Here is an 18,917-nt window from a genome sequence, read left to right on the forward strand (position 1 = left end):
TTTAATACCTAGAGTTATATTAAACTTACCAAGTTAAAGTTAGCACCACCTTGACCTGCTACAACTTTAAATTACTTTATACATTTAACGACATTTATAATTAAGCCATATATTTACAGTATCTAAGGCATCCTTAGCTCTATATACACATTTAAAACTTGCCAACTTTAAAAAAAACTGCCATTTTGCATCATGTGGAGCCTTTTATTTTGATACTATTTTGTAGTTTTAGATAGATATATAGATAGATAGATAGATGTACTTTATTGATCCCAAACTGGGAAGTTGTGGTGTTTTCTGATATTTATGTTAATGATCTTTTCCTTGAGTAATATTCTGAATGCAGGACTTGTCCTCCCTGTGTTTTGATTAAAGAGTAACTTTACACCTGAAGGAAATCTTGTTTCTGCTGACCTCCAGTGGTTCAACATCTCACCTTGCTGCAGTGATGTACAGGTGTGGTACTTGCAGACCGTGTATTGTAAATATAATACACATTTATCACATATTATGTTAATTATTTTATGCTGTGTTCATAACTGATTTGTTAAGAATTTGCTGCTTTATGGCCGCACAGGATCCAACGAGCCTTTTAAACTTTTTCTGGCATTGAGTGTGCAGGCTTTTCTTCTTTTACTTGCTGATGTTGTTTTTTTTAGATATTACTTAATACGTACCTGTAAAGACAGTAATGTAAAATAATATATTTTATTAAAAAAACATATGCTGTTATCTTCTGGGATTTCATCATGTGTAAAATAACAACAATTGTGTGTCACATGTTACATTCGCATGTTCTTTAGTTTATATTTTGACCTCCTGAGACCCTGCGTCCTCATACATTACATTTTGGCTTTGCAGCACCATAATATTTAATTCTGCGAAACTTAGACCCGTTGGTCTCGTTCATGGACACGTTGTCCACCACCCTGTGATCACAAAAGCAAATTACACTGATCAGTGTACATTCAAGATGGCCGTGATCCTGACCAAAATGTGTCACAGTCGGTCTCTACAGAAAACTCAACCAGGTACAAAACCTCTTCAGATTTTATGATTGAAACCTGTTTATTTAATGCGTATGAAGAGTTGTAGCTTGATAGGGCCGACAAATTTGACTAATTTTATCAAAAGCAACAAGCTACAACACCGTTACGACAAGGTACTCACATGAGGACATTGGGACTTTTTCAATGTAACACAAAGACAGTTTATAGGTTTTATACTTATTAGGTCCAATTAATCCCCAAAAGGGAGGAGGAATTAAAAATGCATACCAAACAAAAGCTCGGGTCTCAGGAGGCTACAGCCGTAATCATCCCTATTAGCCATATAGTTGTGGTATAATTTGCACAGGTTTTGCTGGTAAGTTTCTTCTGATTTAAGTATTATAACTTTATCCTTAAAATGTAGTTTAAAGGGGACTTTTGTTAAAACTTCCTGTATCTTTCTTTATGTTCTGATTAGTTCAGTTTGTCAAGTGAGTTTTTCAAGTCACTGAAGCAAAAACCAGCCGGGGAGCCGCATCTTAAAACACAGACACATTTTATGATTAAAAACCAGACAGGGTTTTGTTAAAATTGTTACATGTAAAGAAACGACATTTGGTAGACAAAATTCAAAAAATATAAAATAAATAAAAGTGAAACAAACAATCAGACAAAATGTTTTTGTCAGCTTCTGAACGTTTCTCCACAGTCTCCGTTTGACAATATTCACATTTGACATCAATACTGTTGATAAATGAACACAAAGTAACCGTTAATATGTGACATTATCAATACGTCTAAATGAGTGTACAAGTGTGCATGTCCACAAACGCATGCAGGTGTTTACAGAGTAACTGGCAAAATGATTCATGTATTAAAAAATCGTTCTTTTGTGAGTTTTCCTGCGGGTACATGTTATATAAATGAAGGTTAGAGGGGGCGGGGAGGCAGGGGGGGTCTGCAGCCTGATTGGTTAATTAGCGTTCAAAGCTAGCTATTCTTTATCTTCTGTTAAATGACAACGATACAAAACAACAAAGAAACAGACAGAGTGGGTAGAGAATATGTCGACCAGCTGTTCCACACATTAAATCTACACCTACGAACCACAGAGCCATGCCTTCCCTCTGCTCCCCCCACCATGCATCACAGACACTTTGCACCAACACGGAGGTCAGACAAAATCCAGTACACAACATCGTAATCTCTAGAACAAAGCATGCTCTCATGTGTTCACGTGCCCAAACAACAGATATATATATTTTTTTGCAGATTTGTTTAGATTGCACATTATTTGTAGACTTAACTAGTGCATGTGAAAGTAGAAACTCATTTTTAGTTTGTTTTAAAAAACGGGTGCTTGATTCAAACGTTTATATCATCACACTGCAAAGTTAGACGAGGTCAGCGGTTCCCAGACGTAGGAGGGATCCCGTGTCAGAGGTTTTATGTCAGTTCAAGCAAACACTTTGTACAATTTTATGACTCCTCAAGAAGTAAAACTATGTGGTGATTAACAAGAAGGGTCAGAGCCACGCTAGCTGCTAGTTTTGCGTGTATCCAATCAATAAATAAAGTGATGGACAACTTTACTCTGAGGATCAAAAAAGTCAGCGGATTAGGGACCTTAAATGTTCTTGCATGTGACAGTAGGTGACATATTTCAGACTGGACTTAATAATGATTCAAACAAGTGTTTTACATTGTTGTAACCGAAGTCACCTCGCTACTAGCATAGCCAAAACAAAAGAGTTAACAGCTAGACAGCGGTGCTTTAAGCTTAATGTTAACATCAACAGGCAAATACATGTCGCTAACATGCTCGAAATATCAATACTGACATGATGTTTAGCAGGAGCAATGTTTGCCATGTTCTCCATCATAGTTTAACATGTTAGCATGCCATTTTTTGCTAGTTACAAAAGATAAAAGGTACAACTTAGGTTGTGATTTGCAAACCAAACAATTAAAATTGTTGACCCAAAATTGGGGACCATGAATATCAGAATTTTATGGTGATTAATAACTGCTTATATATTTCTTAAACATTGCACCCAAGAAAAAGTTGCTAACAGCGTGACAAAGAGTCTACAGCTGAGCAAGCAGCTCTTTGAGGCAAGCCAAGAGTACTTTGAGCTTAATGCTAACATCAATATGCTAACATTTTCATAAAATAACAATGCTACAAGCAAGCAAACGTTTACCATCTTAGTTTAGCATGTTAGCAAGCCAAAGTCCATAAGCTAACATGCTAGCAACAACAATGTTTACATGCTGACGTTTCCCGGCACAATGTTTACCATGTTCACCATCTTAATTTAGCTTGAGCGAATGCTAACGTTTGCTACTTAGCTCTAAACACAAAGCACAGCTGAAGCTAAATGTCATTCGTTAGCAGGTATTTAGTCATTAACCAAAGTATTTATGATGCACTTTATGAAAGGTCACTAAGTCAGTGGGGTTCATCCTGAAGGGACAATGAATGTCTGTACATAACCATCCCTGCAGCCGTGCTGCTAGCATAGCAAGCCTAATATAAAGCAAATATTAGATGGAAGACTAAAATAAAAAAGCAGACTTTAGCAGAACCACCTCCGGGGTCCCGACTCGGCCTCGGTTTGGGAACCACTGACCTGAACAATTAAGGTTAAGATCAAACTGGGTTCACAAAGGTGACAGGTATAATAAGTGCTTCAAAGGTTAATCACACATTAAAAGTTTAATCATTAGGGATTGCTTCAGCATGCGACTCAAGAAAAAGGAGAGGCCAAATGACAGAAAGTTAAACTGGTTTCTGTTAGAAAGTGCACTGCTGGAGTTTTACTAAGATACAAGCAGATGAGAGAAACCTGCTTCGACTGGTCTTCCTGCTTTCCTCCCATTTGGTGGCGCTGAAAACACAAGTCCAACAACAAACAGTGTTTACAGCGGATTCAGACACAGATTTGAGTTGAGGGTTGATTTAGCTCAAAAGCAATGGCACAAAGAAGCAGCTGATTTTCAGTTTTCAGTACGCATAATAAACTTGAAAAGAAGCAGGGGGCGATGGGTTCGTCGGCTTGCCTCTCACTGAAACACGAACGATATAAATCAAGCTAAAGACCGCATTAAACATTATACCTCAGGTAGGTGCCTCCTGGCTTTTTTAAGGTATGAGAGGCACCTTATGATAAGAGGGGAGAACAACTGTGCACAACACAGGTCAAAGGCACAACACTGGACACAGACGAAGGGAAACGACACCCAAGGTGCTTCGCAAAGGCCCGGAGAACAACAAAAAAAGTGCTCCTCGATGAGACGTTTGGGCGTTTTTAGCAGAATCAGATTAGCAGAGTAAAACTGCACAAAACACAGTCAAGAGGAAAACAACAAAAAAACAACAAAGAAGAAGAAGTCACATCAAAGTTTGAGCTCTGAGGCCCGACTCGACCGGTCAGGGAGCATGACGACAGCAAAGGTACAGTTTTTTTCTGGCATTCTTTTTGTTCATGCTTGATATAACGTAACTTTATACAAAGGATGGTTATCAAAGACAGATTAGCTTTAAGGGACTAAAACGTGGGTTCAGTCTGCACGACGGGCAACAATGAAATGTTTCGAGTCTCCATCTGATATGTGAAAACACGGCTCAAACTTTGCATTAAGTTGCCCATAAGATAAGGCTGCATTAACACCTGTGACAACAATATAGTCATAACTGTATCGATGGTTTGTAGAGCGGTGAGACTGCTCAAACAAACCTCACAAAGGCTGTTTTTCTGTTTTATAAGATTTTTGATTTGAAATTTGCTTCTTTGTTTGTTAGTGTGAGAAAAGAAGCAACTTAAAGGCATCACTGTGCGACCTAAGAACTTGCATTTGGCCGATTTTCCCTCATTTTTATGAAATTTGGTTAATTATTTTTAAAGAAGCATCTTCAGGTTGTCGATAAAACATCTGAATATTTAAAAAAATGTCACACTTTCTTAGAACCTAGAGAAATATCTTCTAAAATCTTTTTCTCTTTATGAGATCTACAAACACTTCAAAGAAAGTCAAAGAGAGTTGCAGATTATTTATCCATCAATCAACTAACAGAGCGATCATTTCAAATCTGGTTACTTGCAGCCTTACGGTTTTGGTAAATGCACATTTTAAGTCGGAGTCAATTCAGTTTTACTTCCCTATAAGTCAGTAAATTCTTTTGCATATCACTAATAAAGAATCAGCCTGACAATCATTAACTTTCACTATAAACTCAGCATTTCCAGTGTTGTTACAGGTCTTGAAAGCAGCTCTTATCACAAAGCAACTTAATGTTTAGGATATTTCCAGAGAAAAAAGCCACATAACAAAATAAAAGCATCACTTCCTGTCTGGCAGATCAACATAACGTAAGTATCTATGATAACGTAATCTCAGGGATCTCGCGGCTTTAAGCGTGAGGAGTACAATTCTGCTTTGCGCCACAGATGCTACAAGTGCTGCACAATGAAACAAAACACAGTTACTTGGGTTTTTAGTTCAGGAGTGGCAACAAAAGCAGAAGCAGAATGACGTGAGAGCAGCATGAAGAGAAAGAGGGGTGATTATGATTTTTGAGGCAGCATTCAAACTGGCCACAGTCTCATCCCGGCCACGCCACGTTTCCTCATCCCTAATTACAATTTTAAGATATGCAAGAGATCAAAGTCGGATATCACAAGAAAACACATCCGTGTTATCTGTTTTTTTAGGAACACGAAAGAAAACGTGCAGCCGTGATATTTCAGTCATGGACAGAAAGCAGAGAGGCACTGCAAACACAAACTCACATCCGTGATACAGGGCGGGAAACCTTCGATAAACTGAAAAATATGATATTTTCTCTGTCCTTTAAATAGACTCACCCACCAGAATATGTAAATATATGACAACTATGATACAGAAATCAATAATTACACCATTTGCATTCAATTTTTCATATAATTTCATCATGTAGCCTATATAGATTTATATAGATTCCTCACATGCCTTGACAAATTGTACACAGGTGAAGTCTTTTTGAGTTTCTTTTGAGCAGAAATATCCCAATTTTTTTTCTTCCTGGGAGGAGAGACCAGGACGAGCCCCAGAAACAGGAAGTGCCAAACCGAGACCGGCGTCCTGCAGATGTTTGTCACTCGTTTTTAAAGACTCAGCGAGCGGAGGAAACGCTGCACCCGGCTGGCTCAAACACAGCGGTCAGATTCTGCTCCTCGCCCGGTTTGTTTGCGGCGATTTGCCTCAGACCTCAGCCGAGGATTCTGGGAGTGCAGAGAGGGAGGCGTCAGTGCTCCCCTCGTGAAGAGAGAGGCTCAGTCAGTTGAGTTGTGTTCATTCCTTTATGTCCTGTGAGAGTCCTGAGGAGATTTCTGCTGAGTCGACAGAGCCAAGAGGAAGTATCCTGTCTGTTAAAAGCGGTGATGATAACGATGAAGATGATCGATTGTAGGTCTGTAAATCCATCCATTGATAATAATAATAATAATAATAATAATAATAAGGGGCTACAATCAGCACCGTATCCTGCACCATCTTGACACTGACCATCAAAATTCCTTTTTAAACTCCCCCTGAACGTCCCACAGCCTGCGATGGAGGAGAACGAATGAGAAGTCAGGGTCGAGCTGCAGCACTGGAGGAGAGGAGGAGGAGGAAGAGGGAGCATCAGGGAGCCCCCGCTGTGGAAAGGCACACCAGAGGAGGAGGGAAGGAGGTCGATGATGTTGATCCAGGATGATGGTAGAAAGGTAGAGGAGGGTAAACTCATGGATGTTGATGAAAACTGGAGACAATGTTCCTGTTACTGTTTTGGTGGGGTTAATTAAGTGTGTTTAAGCTCAGGATTGGGGTCTCTTTACATCCGAGAGCCTCGCTCTTGAAGGATCTGTGGGAAGGAAACGAAAAGTATGTCAGGTAAAAACACAGAAATTCTTTAAAGGAGCGATTCTCCCACTGTCAGTCAAAGCTGCTGTTCTCTGTAAACAATAGAAGCAATCATATTTGAAATTGGCGCCATAGCTGCGGAGAAAGTTGTACAAACAGCTCGTGGTTTCGCCCATTCTACATTCCTACAACACCCAGCGTGCATTGCGCCCCTCCCTCTGAAGGGAACAGCCCAGCGAGAGATGCTGGAGTTAAATTCTACCGTTTTTACTGTAGGCGAAGGCTCAGAGCGGGACAGAACCAGTGGATCGTCTAAAAAATCTTCAGGTCTGCAGTCTACATTTCAAACGATTTTGAACGAGACATGACATCAGAGGCGGGCGTCCTAGATTGAGGAAGTGTAGTTTAGCGAGCTCCCTGGCCTCCACCAGATGATGCGTTTTATGTAGTCTGGCGGAGGTTTTCCAGGGCCCATTGGAGAAGCGGATAGCGTCCTCCAATGGCACAGAGAGAAATTGCTTTTCTTTTTAATACCATAATGGGATTAGCTCCCCATGATAGCATGATAGGACTGAGGTTGAAAATCAGCAAACTGGTCCTTTAAATTACAATCTGTCCTAATTAAATTCTATACAGGTGGAAAAAAAAGGGGTTTGATTGCATCGTTTTTTCTCTTAAATTGCTGCAAGCGACGCAGCGTTCAAACATATGGGTAATGTAGTTTCTGTTGAACGTTACTAAAACAAGAGAAAATCCACTTTTAGGGACTATTTCCAGTTGCGGATTAATTCATATTTTGCTCTGTAGTTCAGTGACTCCCAAAGGATTAAGACAAAGATTAAAGTCATAAAATCCGGCTTTCAATACGCAGAAAAAAAGCTTTCAGGCCTATTTTCTGTGTTTTGATCTTTTCGTGGGATTTACGTCAAAAATAAAACATCGGCAGCCTTATCGTCTCACCTTGGCCTTCTCAGTGGGCTCAATGACGATGCCGTTGGTGGAGTTGTTCAGTTCCCGGGAAACTACACATAGAAACTCCGCCTGGTCCTCGTTTCCGTAGTTATAAGAAGAGCCGATGCTTATGAGCTGTGGACAGGAAGAAGAAACAGGAAATTATACGGTTGCTTCAATAAAAGATGTACAAAAGTTCCCTGAAATAAGTTTGGCAAACTAAAATTGACCCTATTCTTCTCTTTTAAGCTTCTATTGCTAAATTAAAATGATCTAAAATAGCAGCCTTAAATATCTATTTAACTTGTACTGAACTGAAGCCTGAAACAGCAGCTTTGAATCAGCTGAATCATAAACTAAAACATGAAGAGAGGGAGAGAAAAAAAGCTGCATTTTCTGCACCTGCTCAAACTTCCAACCGTCCGACATGGTTGAGACCATCTGTGTGAGTTCCTCCTCTTGGCACTGTAGTACTCGATACACGTGCTTCACAGGGCCCTGAGGGACAAAACAAAACAGAATTAATAATCCGCACAAACACAGATAAAAAGCTTTTTCTTGTTGTCCTAGAGGAACGTCTGGTGAACAGATTTATCCTCCAGTTCTATTCTCAGTCCTCTGCTCCTGTGTCTGTCTCTGTACCTGAGAAGTCCGGTTCTCGTTGTCCCGTATCCTCTCTTTAACCAGCCTCACCAGAGACGCGATGTTGTAGAACTCGGCTTCCTCAAGAACACCTGACACATAAAAGGACCGTTAGAGTTCGCTGTTTGGTCTTAAGTCACTGACACAAAGGACTTTAACATGATCAAAATATTTTACCTTCTTCAGCCAGATTTTTATCCATGATCAGTTTTCCGTGTCGGAGGTAATTCAGGATGGGGCCGAAGTATGTGGGGTCTCTGTCGATCAGGTAGGCTCCTGTCTCATCCTGTATAAACACATGAAGGGTTCACATGTGTAAGATCACAGTCACTTTGCATAAAATGGAAGAGTCGGATAACATCAAGAAGTTATAACAGGGGTGCCAAAGATATGTTTCAGTTGAGTTGGTGGACCAATTCTGTAACAATGCAGCTGTAAAATGTCCTGCAGGTTGTAACACAGCAATATCCAAATTAAGGGGTTATACTGTCATCAGAGTTTATAAAAAGATGTGTCTATCTGCCTCAGATTGAGGGAAAGTAAATGAGTCCCACTGTTGCAAAATGGACAATTGCAGAAAATGGAAGAGTGCAGAAATTCCTCTAAGAAACTGTTTAGCAGAGGCGGCGATGAACCAACATCCTGAAACATCTTATGATCATTTGAGTTAGTTGATGAAAATAGATATATAGATACACAACAGACTTATAAAATAAAGCCTCCTTTTTAGTGAAGGTCGATGTTAAATTACCTAAAACTGTACTTTTTATAATGTTAGCAAGGATTGACTTAAAGCTAACAAAATTTACTAAATAAAGCAATAAATGGACATAACAATAGAGTAAAATAAGAGTAGGCATGATATCTATTCCACTACAGGGAAGACTTGAGTTTCTCTGCAATGAGGTGGAAAAAAACGTGCCTAATATATCGGTATCGAAATCAGTAATTGGCAAAAAGGGTTGGAAAATATCAGCATATCGGATATCGGTAAAAATCCAATATCGTGCATCCCTAATGACATTATTACATGCCAGTTTGCATAAAATATCAGCTTGATGATATAATAAATTTGCATGTTGCTACATGATTATACACTGGAAAATATTATAACTAATAGCATGAAACCAGCTATAAATGGAGGAAATCCCTAAAAAAAACACTTCATCGTTGGAAACTATGGATTTAGAGATCTAAAAATACCTCTATCTTGATTTTGAGGACCTCATCTGAGATTAAAAATCCAAACAAATCAAATAGAGTTCATTTCTGTGACTTTGTGTACTCACTTTGTCAGAGTCCAGGTCCGGGTCTTCCTGACACAGTCGGAACAGGAACGATTTGGGGTCCCTGCACAGCGTCTGTTTGGTCGTGATGAAGTAGGTCCCACCGACGTTCAGACGAACCCAGCGTGAGCCCGGCTTGTCCGCCGGTTCGGACGGGGAGCTCGGGTTGCTCTTCACCGGGAATCCGAACACCGACCGTCCGCCGCTGCCTCCGCCGCCGCTACTGCTCGACACCCCGCCGGGACTGAGCTGGCTGCCCCGCGGAGGAACCATCAGAGTGGGCGAAGCCAGGCGCAGAGAGCCGCGGACGTCGCGGTGCTCGGGCTGCTCTATGGTGCCAGTGCCGCTCGGTTCCACAACATGCAGTTCAGCCATGTTTTTTTTATTCGTCTGAAATACACACACAACCGCACGATTAGCTAACGATACACTGCGGGGAAACAATTTCTCTCAGTCGATTTGTAAACAGAGCGAGGATATTTTTCTTCGACGGGGTGGCTGGCATCAGGGCGTTGCTGCTCACACTCGACCGCCTCCGCCTCGAACGCCAGAGATTAGGACACAAATATGACTATTAAAGGCTTTACGATGTTTGCAGCATCGCGTTTAATCGTTTCTTCACAAGATAAATTGCTCATTCTTGTCTATTCAAACGTTAATCAGAGAAAGGCAATTCTTCCGGGTTGTAACGTGATTACTGTTTACTTCCGCTATGTCATTGAGTTTCAAAATAAAAGCAACTCTGAAATATTTTAAAATCAAATTAAAATGTTGATCAAATGTTAAATTATGAATTATAATTATAATTACAAAGTAAAAGTCTAGTGCATTTTTATACTTAAAGTGCACTCAAAATTGTTCTGGTTTTGATTAATTCACTGGGATGTTTGACCTTCATTTTGTGACATTAACTAGTTTAAAAGCAATCATGGTCCATACTCCAATAACATTTTTATATTTAATTATATTCGTATATATTTACAGAGCAGTTTAGTTATTTTTAAAGGTTGTTTAAAATTATAATTTTGCAAAAAAAGAAAAGAAAAAGATAATGATAAATAATTAAAAACACATCTGACATACATTTATTACTCATACATGCCTGGGTATGGTGGCCATGAGGAGTAAAAAAAAAAAAAAGTGGATATATGAGAACTTAAACAATAGAATAAAATAGAATAATAAAATAGAAAATATAATGTAATGTCTCAAAAATGCATACAAATGAATCATAGATTGTTTTCTTTTACTTTGAAGAGTAATACAAAAATGTGACGTTTTTGGGTAAAATAATAAATATAGGTCTTTGTAATAAAAATGTGGGGCTTCTTTGAAAAATACATTATAATTATACATAGTACAACTAGGCTGTATTATAAAATGTATAGCTGTCTGTCTGCCATATTCAACCTGTGGAGGGCAGTAAGGCGTCATTACTGCGTAGATTACAGTAACAGAAGAAGAAGAATTTGACCAGTGTTGGGCGCGTTTGGTACCTGCGCTGGTGTTTGATGTTGTATTGTACAAGGCACAAGTGACAGGTACAGTGCTGAGCCTTGTGTTAGCCATGTTACAAGGATAACGATCACTGAGCTACGCTATTGAAGCTGTGAGGCTAAGGGAATGTTTCATTCGGGATAAGCTAGCTACGCAATTAGCATCCTTATCCTTCTTGCTCGTTCATTTAAAACGGTTTTGGTTTATTAGCTAGTTAGCAAGCTAGCATTGAATAACGTCAGCTCAGTTATTGAAATAGTCTGTCTAAACGATGCCTTTATTATTGCATGTACTTTTTACGTGTAATTTTTGTCGGTATAAGTCAGTTGCACTGATGCTGAAATGAGCTGTGAACTTGCTAAGCTAATTCTCTTCCTTTCTCCTGAATAAAGTGTGTTGTCTTTGCAGCTGCATGAGCCATGAGCGAGTTCAGGATCCACCACGATGTGAACGAGCTGCTCAGCCTGCTTCATGTCCGAGGAGGTGATGGAGCAGAGGGCTACATAGACCTACTGCAGAAACACAGGACCCCCTATGTCACCACTACAGTCTCTGCTCACAGTGCCAAGGTGGGCATGACACAGTCAGGAAGTCTTTTATACAACTTTACAGGCAATTAAACAGACCATAGAGACCTGAGATAGATGAGGTGTCCTGGATTAATTCAAATCTTATGTTTTTCTGGCATCAGTGGTTACAATTGTATCTTGATTACATCTGCAACATCTAGAAACCAGGGCTCCATTCAGACCTGAGTTAAAGTTGTATTGTATTGGCATACGTTGTCTTTAAACATCTAATCTGTGAGATGTTATTATAAGCATTATTTCTGCCCAAACACTTACCTTCAGACTTTTGAAAAACAATAAAAAACATTTAGTTTTGTGGGAAACCTGTTGCAAGTTCAGTTCAGACTTAAATTAAATCCTATTTTCCATCCATTTTGGATCATCACTGACATGTTCTCTTGATATTTGCTGTTAATTCATCATTTTCAGGTCAAATTAGCAGAGTTCTCTAAAACCCCAGAGGACTTCTTAAGGAAGTATGAGGAGCTCAAATCCAAAAATGTCCGAAACCTGGACCCTCTCGTCTATCTGCTCTCCAAACTCTGTGAGGATAAAGAGGTAATACATAGTTTAGAAGCAGTTAATTGTATTGTTTTGTTTATTAATGAATTTTGCACCCTATGCTTGATAAAATGCCTTCGTAGTTACACATTTCTTTCACAGTACTTTAAATCAGAGCTCTTGTCATGATATGTTCGTAGACGCTCCAGTGTCTGCAGCAGAATGCCAAAGAGAGGTCAGAGTCCTCAGCCTCAACCACAACCACAACCACCAGTTACACGCTGCCTCAGACCAGCACCAAGATGTCCATGCAGGAGCTGGATGAGCTGAGGAAGAAGCTCGGCAACGTGACGGCCAGCTCCAACGCTCCTCTGGTGAGAATTTATTACACACACTGGGTCAACTTGACTGCTGAATAGCAAGCAAATTAAATGTCACCCTGTACCTGATGCTGTTTGTAATTCATTGGCTTCTCTTCATGATGTTTTGCTTGCAGCCTGCTGAAGTCACGCGGAAGATGCTGAGAGACAAACACAACAAAAAGAACCCGACCCAGCCAAATCCTGTGTTTCCTAACTGGGTGTACGACCGTCCTGCTCTCCTCGGAGACTTCATCACCAGCCCGACTCCTCCAGGAGATCCAGCTCTGGCCGTCGGTAAAGCCAGTTTGAAATTAATTTGTGCTGCCAGACACTTGATCAGTACATTCCTTTAATACTGGATCATCAACATTAAAAGGATGCATGAATTATATACTCAATCTGATGTAGTGTTCGTAACAATTTTACCTGCACGCTCAGGTACGATGCCACCGGCGGCTCAGGAACAGGCTCTGGTGGAGGATCTGCTGTGTGTGCTGGTGGGAGTCGACGGGCGAGACATCACAGCTCAGCCTGTGCTGGGGAGGCAGAACCGCTCCTTCATTGTGGACTCCACGCTGGACATGTCTGTCAAAGAGCTGGTCAACAGAATATTACCTGTAGCATCGTATTACTCCACAATAACACGGTGAGTTTGTAAACATGTAAAATGAATGTACATGTTAATAACGGAGGACAAATGATTGGATGGTTTTGTGTTTGTGCTGCAGCTTCATCGAGGAGAAGTCGTCCTTTGAGTACGGCCAGGTGAACCACGCGCTGACGGCAGCGATGAGGACTCTGATGAAGGAGTACCTGATCCTGGTCACTCAGCTGGAGCACCTGCAGCGGCAGGGTCTGCTGTCCCTGCAGAAGCTCTGGTTCTACATCCAGCCCACCATGAGGACGATGGAGATCCTGGCCTCGATTGGTGAGAGTCTGAACATGAGGATGAGCCTGGTTCATATTCACACTGTTGTCCCTGAAAAAAGCAGCTTTTTCATGTGAACAGAAACTTCTCATTTTAACCACTTGAGGGCGTTTGATCCAAGAAAGAGAAGTTAAATTAGTTCCACCACTGTAGCTAAATAATACAAGATTAAAGATAAAAGTAAGACATAATACTGTAAAGAAAAAGATTGAGATAGATGATTCTTCTAAACAAACTTTTCCCCCAATATTTCTGCAGCATCCTCGGTGGACAAAGGAGAGTGTATGGGCGGGTCCACGCTGAGTCTTCTTCATGACCGAACCTTCAACTACACCGGAGACAGCCAGGCTCAGGAGCTGTGTCTCTACCTCACCAAAGCAGCCAGCGTCCCTTACTTTGAAATCCTGGAGAAGTGGATCTACAGGGGCATCATCAAGGATCCGTACAGGTAGTAGAATAACAAAACACACTTAATCCTCCGTTGCATCTGCTAAACGTGATTTAATCTCTTGTATCCTGACAGTGAGTTCATGGTGGAGGAGCATGAGCTGCAGAAAGAGAAAATCCAGGAGGACTACAACGACAAGTACTGGGATCAGAGATACACCATCGTACAACATCGGATCCCCTCCTTTCTACAGAAAATGGCCGACAAAATATTAAGCACAGGTAAAAACAGAACAACAAACTTTTGTAAGAGCATTTTGTAGAAGGAGGATTTTATTCTCATCTCTGTTTTGCTCAGGGAAATACCTGAACGTGGTGCGGGAGTGCGGCCGCGATGTGACGTGTCCTGATGCGAAGGAGGTCCTGTACACCCTGAAGGAGCGGGCATATGTGGAGCAGATCGAGAAGTCTTACAACTACGCCAGCAAGGTGCTGCTGGCCTTCCTCATGGAAGAGAAGGAGCTGGTTTCCCGCCTGAGGTAAGTGTTCTTTTCATTTACCTTTGCATGAAGCTTCTTCATGTGTTTGTAATGATAGTTTCTTAACTCTAAAGCTCTCATACAACCAAAGGACTATTTACATCCTGGAAAACTTGGCTAAAGAGACGAGTTAAAAGTCTACATTAAAAACAGAACAGCTTTCTGTAATTTGTTGTTACAGTTGAATTCAGTACTCACTCTTTCAGAGCTCTTCTATGTTTTGATTTACTGATTCAGAAATGACCTGTGTTGTTTTCATCAGATCCATCAAGCACTACTTTTTGATGGACAAAGGCGATTTCTTTGTGCACTTCATGGACCTGACGGAGGAGGAGCTGAAGAAGCCGGTGGATGACATCGTTCCTCCCAGGCTAGAGGCGCTCCTTGAGCTGGCTCTGAGGATGAGCACCGCCAACACGGACCCGTTCAAAGACGACCTCAAGGTGAGCAGAAATAAGACTGTTGTGGACTCTCATCTGTAAACTTTACAGTAGTACGTCTACTTATCTCTAATTTTTTTCCTCCTCTTCTTCCCGCAGATTGACTTGATGCCTCATGACGTCATCACTCAGCTGCTGCGGGTGCTCGCCATCGAGACCAAACAGGAGAAGGCCATCATCAACGCAGACCCGACGGATGCGGCGCTCAGTGGGCTGGAGGCCTTCTCCTTCGACTACATCGTCAAATGGCCGCTCTCGCTCATCATCAACAGGTTCTGCTCTGCATCCAAGAGTTTTATTAATAGAGATATAATGAGAAGGTGAAAATTATAAAATGAATAAATATAATATAAATATTTCTGCTTAATTTTCCAGGAAAGCCCTGACGAGGTACCAGATGTTGTTCAGACACATGTTTTACTGCAAACACGTCGAGCGGCTGCTGTGCAACGTGTGGATCAGCAACAAAGACTTCAAGCAGTACTCCTTACGTTCTCCCAAATGGTGAGTCCACGCAGAATTTTAAGTGTACTGTAGGTGAACAATCTCAGCCAGCTTAATGTCCTCACAAACTGTTCAAACTACCTGTACGCAGGTTTGCTGCTGCGTTCGCCCTCCGACAGCGCATGCTCAACTTTGTGCAGAACATCCAGTACTACATGATGTTCGAGGTGATGGAGCCCACCTGGCACATCATGGAGAACAACCTGAAGACAGTGAGTGCCCTGATCAGTCACTCGTGATGAAACCTATAAGATATTTTGTATTGATCTACTTACCGCCCGTCCTCTTCATCTCCAGGCGTCAAACATCGATGACGTGCTCTGCCATCACACCAGCTTCCTGGATAACTGCCTGAAGGACTGCATGCTGACCAACCCCGAGCTCCTCAGGATCTTCTCCAAACTCATGGCTGTCTGCGTCAAGTTCACAAACTGCATGCAGGTTTGTTGACATGATGATAGAATTTACTTTATGTGAGAGAGAGACACGTGGTAAAAGTAAGGCCAGATTACGGCATTGCAAACAAGAACACTACCAAATATTTGTGCTGAGATGTTTTTCCCTTGACTGTTGCAGCGTTTCACTCAGAGCATGAGGTTAGAGCGTCTCTCTCTGGAGCAAGGGACCATGGACGGGCCTCCCTCTCAGAGCGAACACGCTGACGAGGCAGAGAAGAAGAGGCTCACCACAAAGGTATTTCTAAAATCAACATGACCTTCAACTACCAAACAAACTAAGACTTGAAGACTGTGTGCTGCAGGAAATGTTCAGATTCCTTCTTTAATGTTCAGGAATGTAAACAGACGTAGCATCAAATCCGAAATACTGCAGCGTTTGTGCTGAACATGTTTGTGTCCCTGCTTCAGTTTTTGGCAGAGTACGTGGACGCCCTGCAGTCGGACTCAGGCTTTGAAGCCACCATCAGCAAGTTTGACAGTAACTTCAGCATGCTGCTGCTGGACCTGCTGGACAAGCTGAGCATCTACAGCACCAACGACTGTGAGCACAGCATGATCAGCATCATCTACAGGTACAACTTCACGTTACACACGTTAAGTCTGTACCTTCTTTTATGCGATGATGAATTATTTTCCATCAAATCTCATGCTGTGCTGTAAAGAATAGTATCCAATGGCTGCCTCGAAGACAGAGTAATCAACATGGCAAAACACAGATGATCCTTGAAAGCTGCACTAATATTTCTTTCTTTCGACAATGGATCTAATAATTGTGAGACGTGAGAGAGGTCTCTCAGTTTTCCTCTACTTTACAGAACATTCTAGCATCTTGAAGCTGTTGAAATGTTTGGTTTCTTGTCCACAAATTCGTCTTTTATCACCCACGTCAGCTCAGCACCAAACAGCCTATAAGTTAGCAACTAGCTGGTGAACATAGTCGAGTAACAGCTAAAGAGACACAGAAATTTCCCAGAATTTGACTTGCAATGTTTGTTTGTGTCGTGCAAACAGGAAAATGTTTGCTAATATATTCAGAGTAACAACCTTATAAGGTGACATTATGTCAGATGTTGGGTTTTCAGCATGTTCTGCTGCCACCAGGTGGCCAGAACATGAATAAAAAGCTTTGACGACACAGACAGCCAACGTGTTGAAAGATTATACTGGCTAATGTAATATAACACAATCAGGCAAGAGGGGAAATGCTCTTGCGATCTAATGTTGAAAGAAAAGTACAAGCGCTCATATTTTCATCGGTAGTATTTATGGAGCCTCAGAGCTGCTGTATATTATTTATTCAAACTAGACCTGACAAAAGGCAGCCTGTTTTCAGTTAGTTTTATGGTATTCAAAATAAACCGACCTTATCTGGATAAAAATAATGTTGATATTTAAAAAATGATTTTCTAACTCTGCTCTTGTGATTTCACAGGCTGGATTTTAATGGCTTCTACACCGAACGCCTGGAGAAGATGGCCATCGAGCGCAGTCAGAAAGCAGCAGCGTAGCATGTTGAATGTTTGTGACACTCAACATAAAAATGTTCCTCACGTCTGTCCATCCATCAAACCGCCCAGGTCATTACCAAACAGACGCTAGCACTTGACTCAAAGAGCTGATGCTTCAGTGTGTATATTATATATTATGGATTGTATGAAATGTAGAAATATAGTCTGTTTTCAGCATCATTTCAATGCTTTGTATTGTACATTTTAAGAAACGTGTAACTAGTATGCTCTGAAGGTGTTAGCCATGACACTCCTTATGGGTAACTTATTGTACCTGTACAAGAACGTGTATGTTTGTATTCATTAAAACAAGACTTTACTGACTGTTCACTACGTGTTTTCTTTTTGGTAATACTTTAACAACCTTTTAAAGAATGATCTTTTTATGATCATTACATTTGTCAAGCTTAAAAGTGTGTAGTAAAAGACGTATTTCCGTTTATTGTATCGGATACAGTCCAATATTTATACAGAATTCCATTAAATTACCGGTGGTTAACTGCGGTTGAAAAGCCAAGTTAGCGAAAGACGACCAGAGTCATACCGGAAATTGAACGAGATTATATTCAAAATAAAAGCATAAAAAGTTCCTGTACAATGTTGAAATATTGATTCATATTATGTTCATCCTATTTTGCTGGTTATAAGTAGGGCTGTTTTACTATAAAACGATGTTACATTTCCTTTGATGGACTAACAAAAGGTGTCTCTCTTTTATTTGTTAGATACAATTTCAATAAATTCCCTCTCTGAGTTTTTTTTCCACTTTACTTCTGGATGTGTTTGTCCTTTTAATAAGTTACTTTGTCTTTTTTAAGTAGATGGCCGTAATGAAAACCGTTAAGATGAGATTCCAAAACTTTAAAGGGGAATTCTCGTGAAATAGACGGAGCCACAAACTAGCGTCCTCAAGGCTAACCTCGGGGATAAAACAAATGGTATTTACTTTATATCCCACAACAAAATGCGTATCTAAAGGTATTATCGCGATGGTTGTTTTCTGATTGGAATGAAGCATTCCTTAATGTTAAAACTCAACGCTTAACAAAAAAAACGACAGTCACAGCAGTTACGTTATTTCGATATTTCATATTTCCGGTATGCAAAATATCGAATATTAATATTTTTATTGTATAATATAATATTTGTTTTATTGTATTTTATTTATTTTATTTTCCTACATAATTGGCCAATTAAACTGATTCTGATTTGATTTTGGGATGTGAAGTACCGCGTTGAAGTTAGTTTTAAGTTAGATATTCGTTATTCACTCTCGAGCCAGCGATGCTTTCTCACTCGGCTTTCCACAGAGTTGGAAGAGGGAGGACGGTTAGCTGAACTAAGAGCCCTGTCGAAATTACTTAAAACTAACTTCACCGCGGTCTGTGACGTGACCGAATCAGTATACATAGATATATGATCAGTGTATTTAATTTTCATATGTTAACCGGAAGTCAGTTTGTGAGCGTT

At 40.6% G+C, this 18,917-nt stretch overlaps 2 protein-coding genes across 2 annotated transcripts; one reads left to right on the forward strand and one right to left on the reverse strand.

Annotated features, from left to right (window-relative positions):
* Positions 1-1,521: 1,521 nt before the first annotated feature.
* On the reverse strand, positions 1,522-10,422 carry kctd2 (potassium channel tetramerization domain containing 2). Its single transcript, XM_069664244.1, has 6 exons — positions 9,758-10,422; positions 8,646-8,754; positions 8,469-8,560; positions 8,229-8,324; positions 7,836-7,961; positions 1,522-6,876 (listed from the first exon to the last, which is right to left on the reverse strand). The coding sequence occupies exons 1-6, from the start codon at positions 10,127-10,129 to the stop codon at positions 6,847-6,849; spliced, it is 825 nt and encodes a 274-aa protein (XP_069520345.1). The 5' UTR covers positions 10,130-10,422; the 3' UTR covers positions 1,522-6,846.
* An 818-nt stretch (positions 10,423-11,240) lies between these two features.
* Positions 11,241-17,775, forward strand: tubgcp2 (tubulin gamma complex component 2). The gene is made up of 18 exons (XM_069664243.1): positions 11,241-11,295; positions 11,660-11,820; positions 12,250-12,378; positions 12,522-12,695; positions 12,818-12,977; positions 13,122-13,329; positions 13,412-13,611; positions 13,870-14,059; positions 14,135-14,280; positions 14,357-14,537; positions 14,800-14,980; positions 15,077-15,249; positions 15,353-15,481; positions 15,573-15,693; positions 15,779-15,922; positions 16,058-16,174; positions 16,348-16,511; positions 17,372-17,775. The coding sequence occupies exons 2-18, from the start codon at positions 11,671-11,673 to the stop codon at positions 17,445-17,447; spliced, it is 2,643 nt and encodes an 880-aa protein (XP_069520344.1). The 5' UTR covers positions 11,241-11,295; positions 11,660-11,670; the 3' UTR covers positions 17,448-17,775.
* The last annotated feature ends 1,142 nt before the right edge of the window (positions 17,776-18,917 follow it).

The sequence above is a fragment of the Semicossyphus pulcher genome, unplaced genomic scaffold, assembly GCF_022749685.1.
Source record: "Semicossyphus pulcher isolate SPU_LCO1_2020_fin unplaced genomic scaffold, fSemPul1.0.p SCAF_16, whole genome shotgun sequence".
Classification (NCBI taxonomy): domain Eukaryota; kingdom Metazoa; phylum Chordata; class Actinopteri; order Labriformes; family Labridae; genus Semicossyphus; species Semicossyphus pulcher.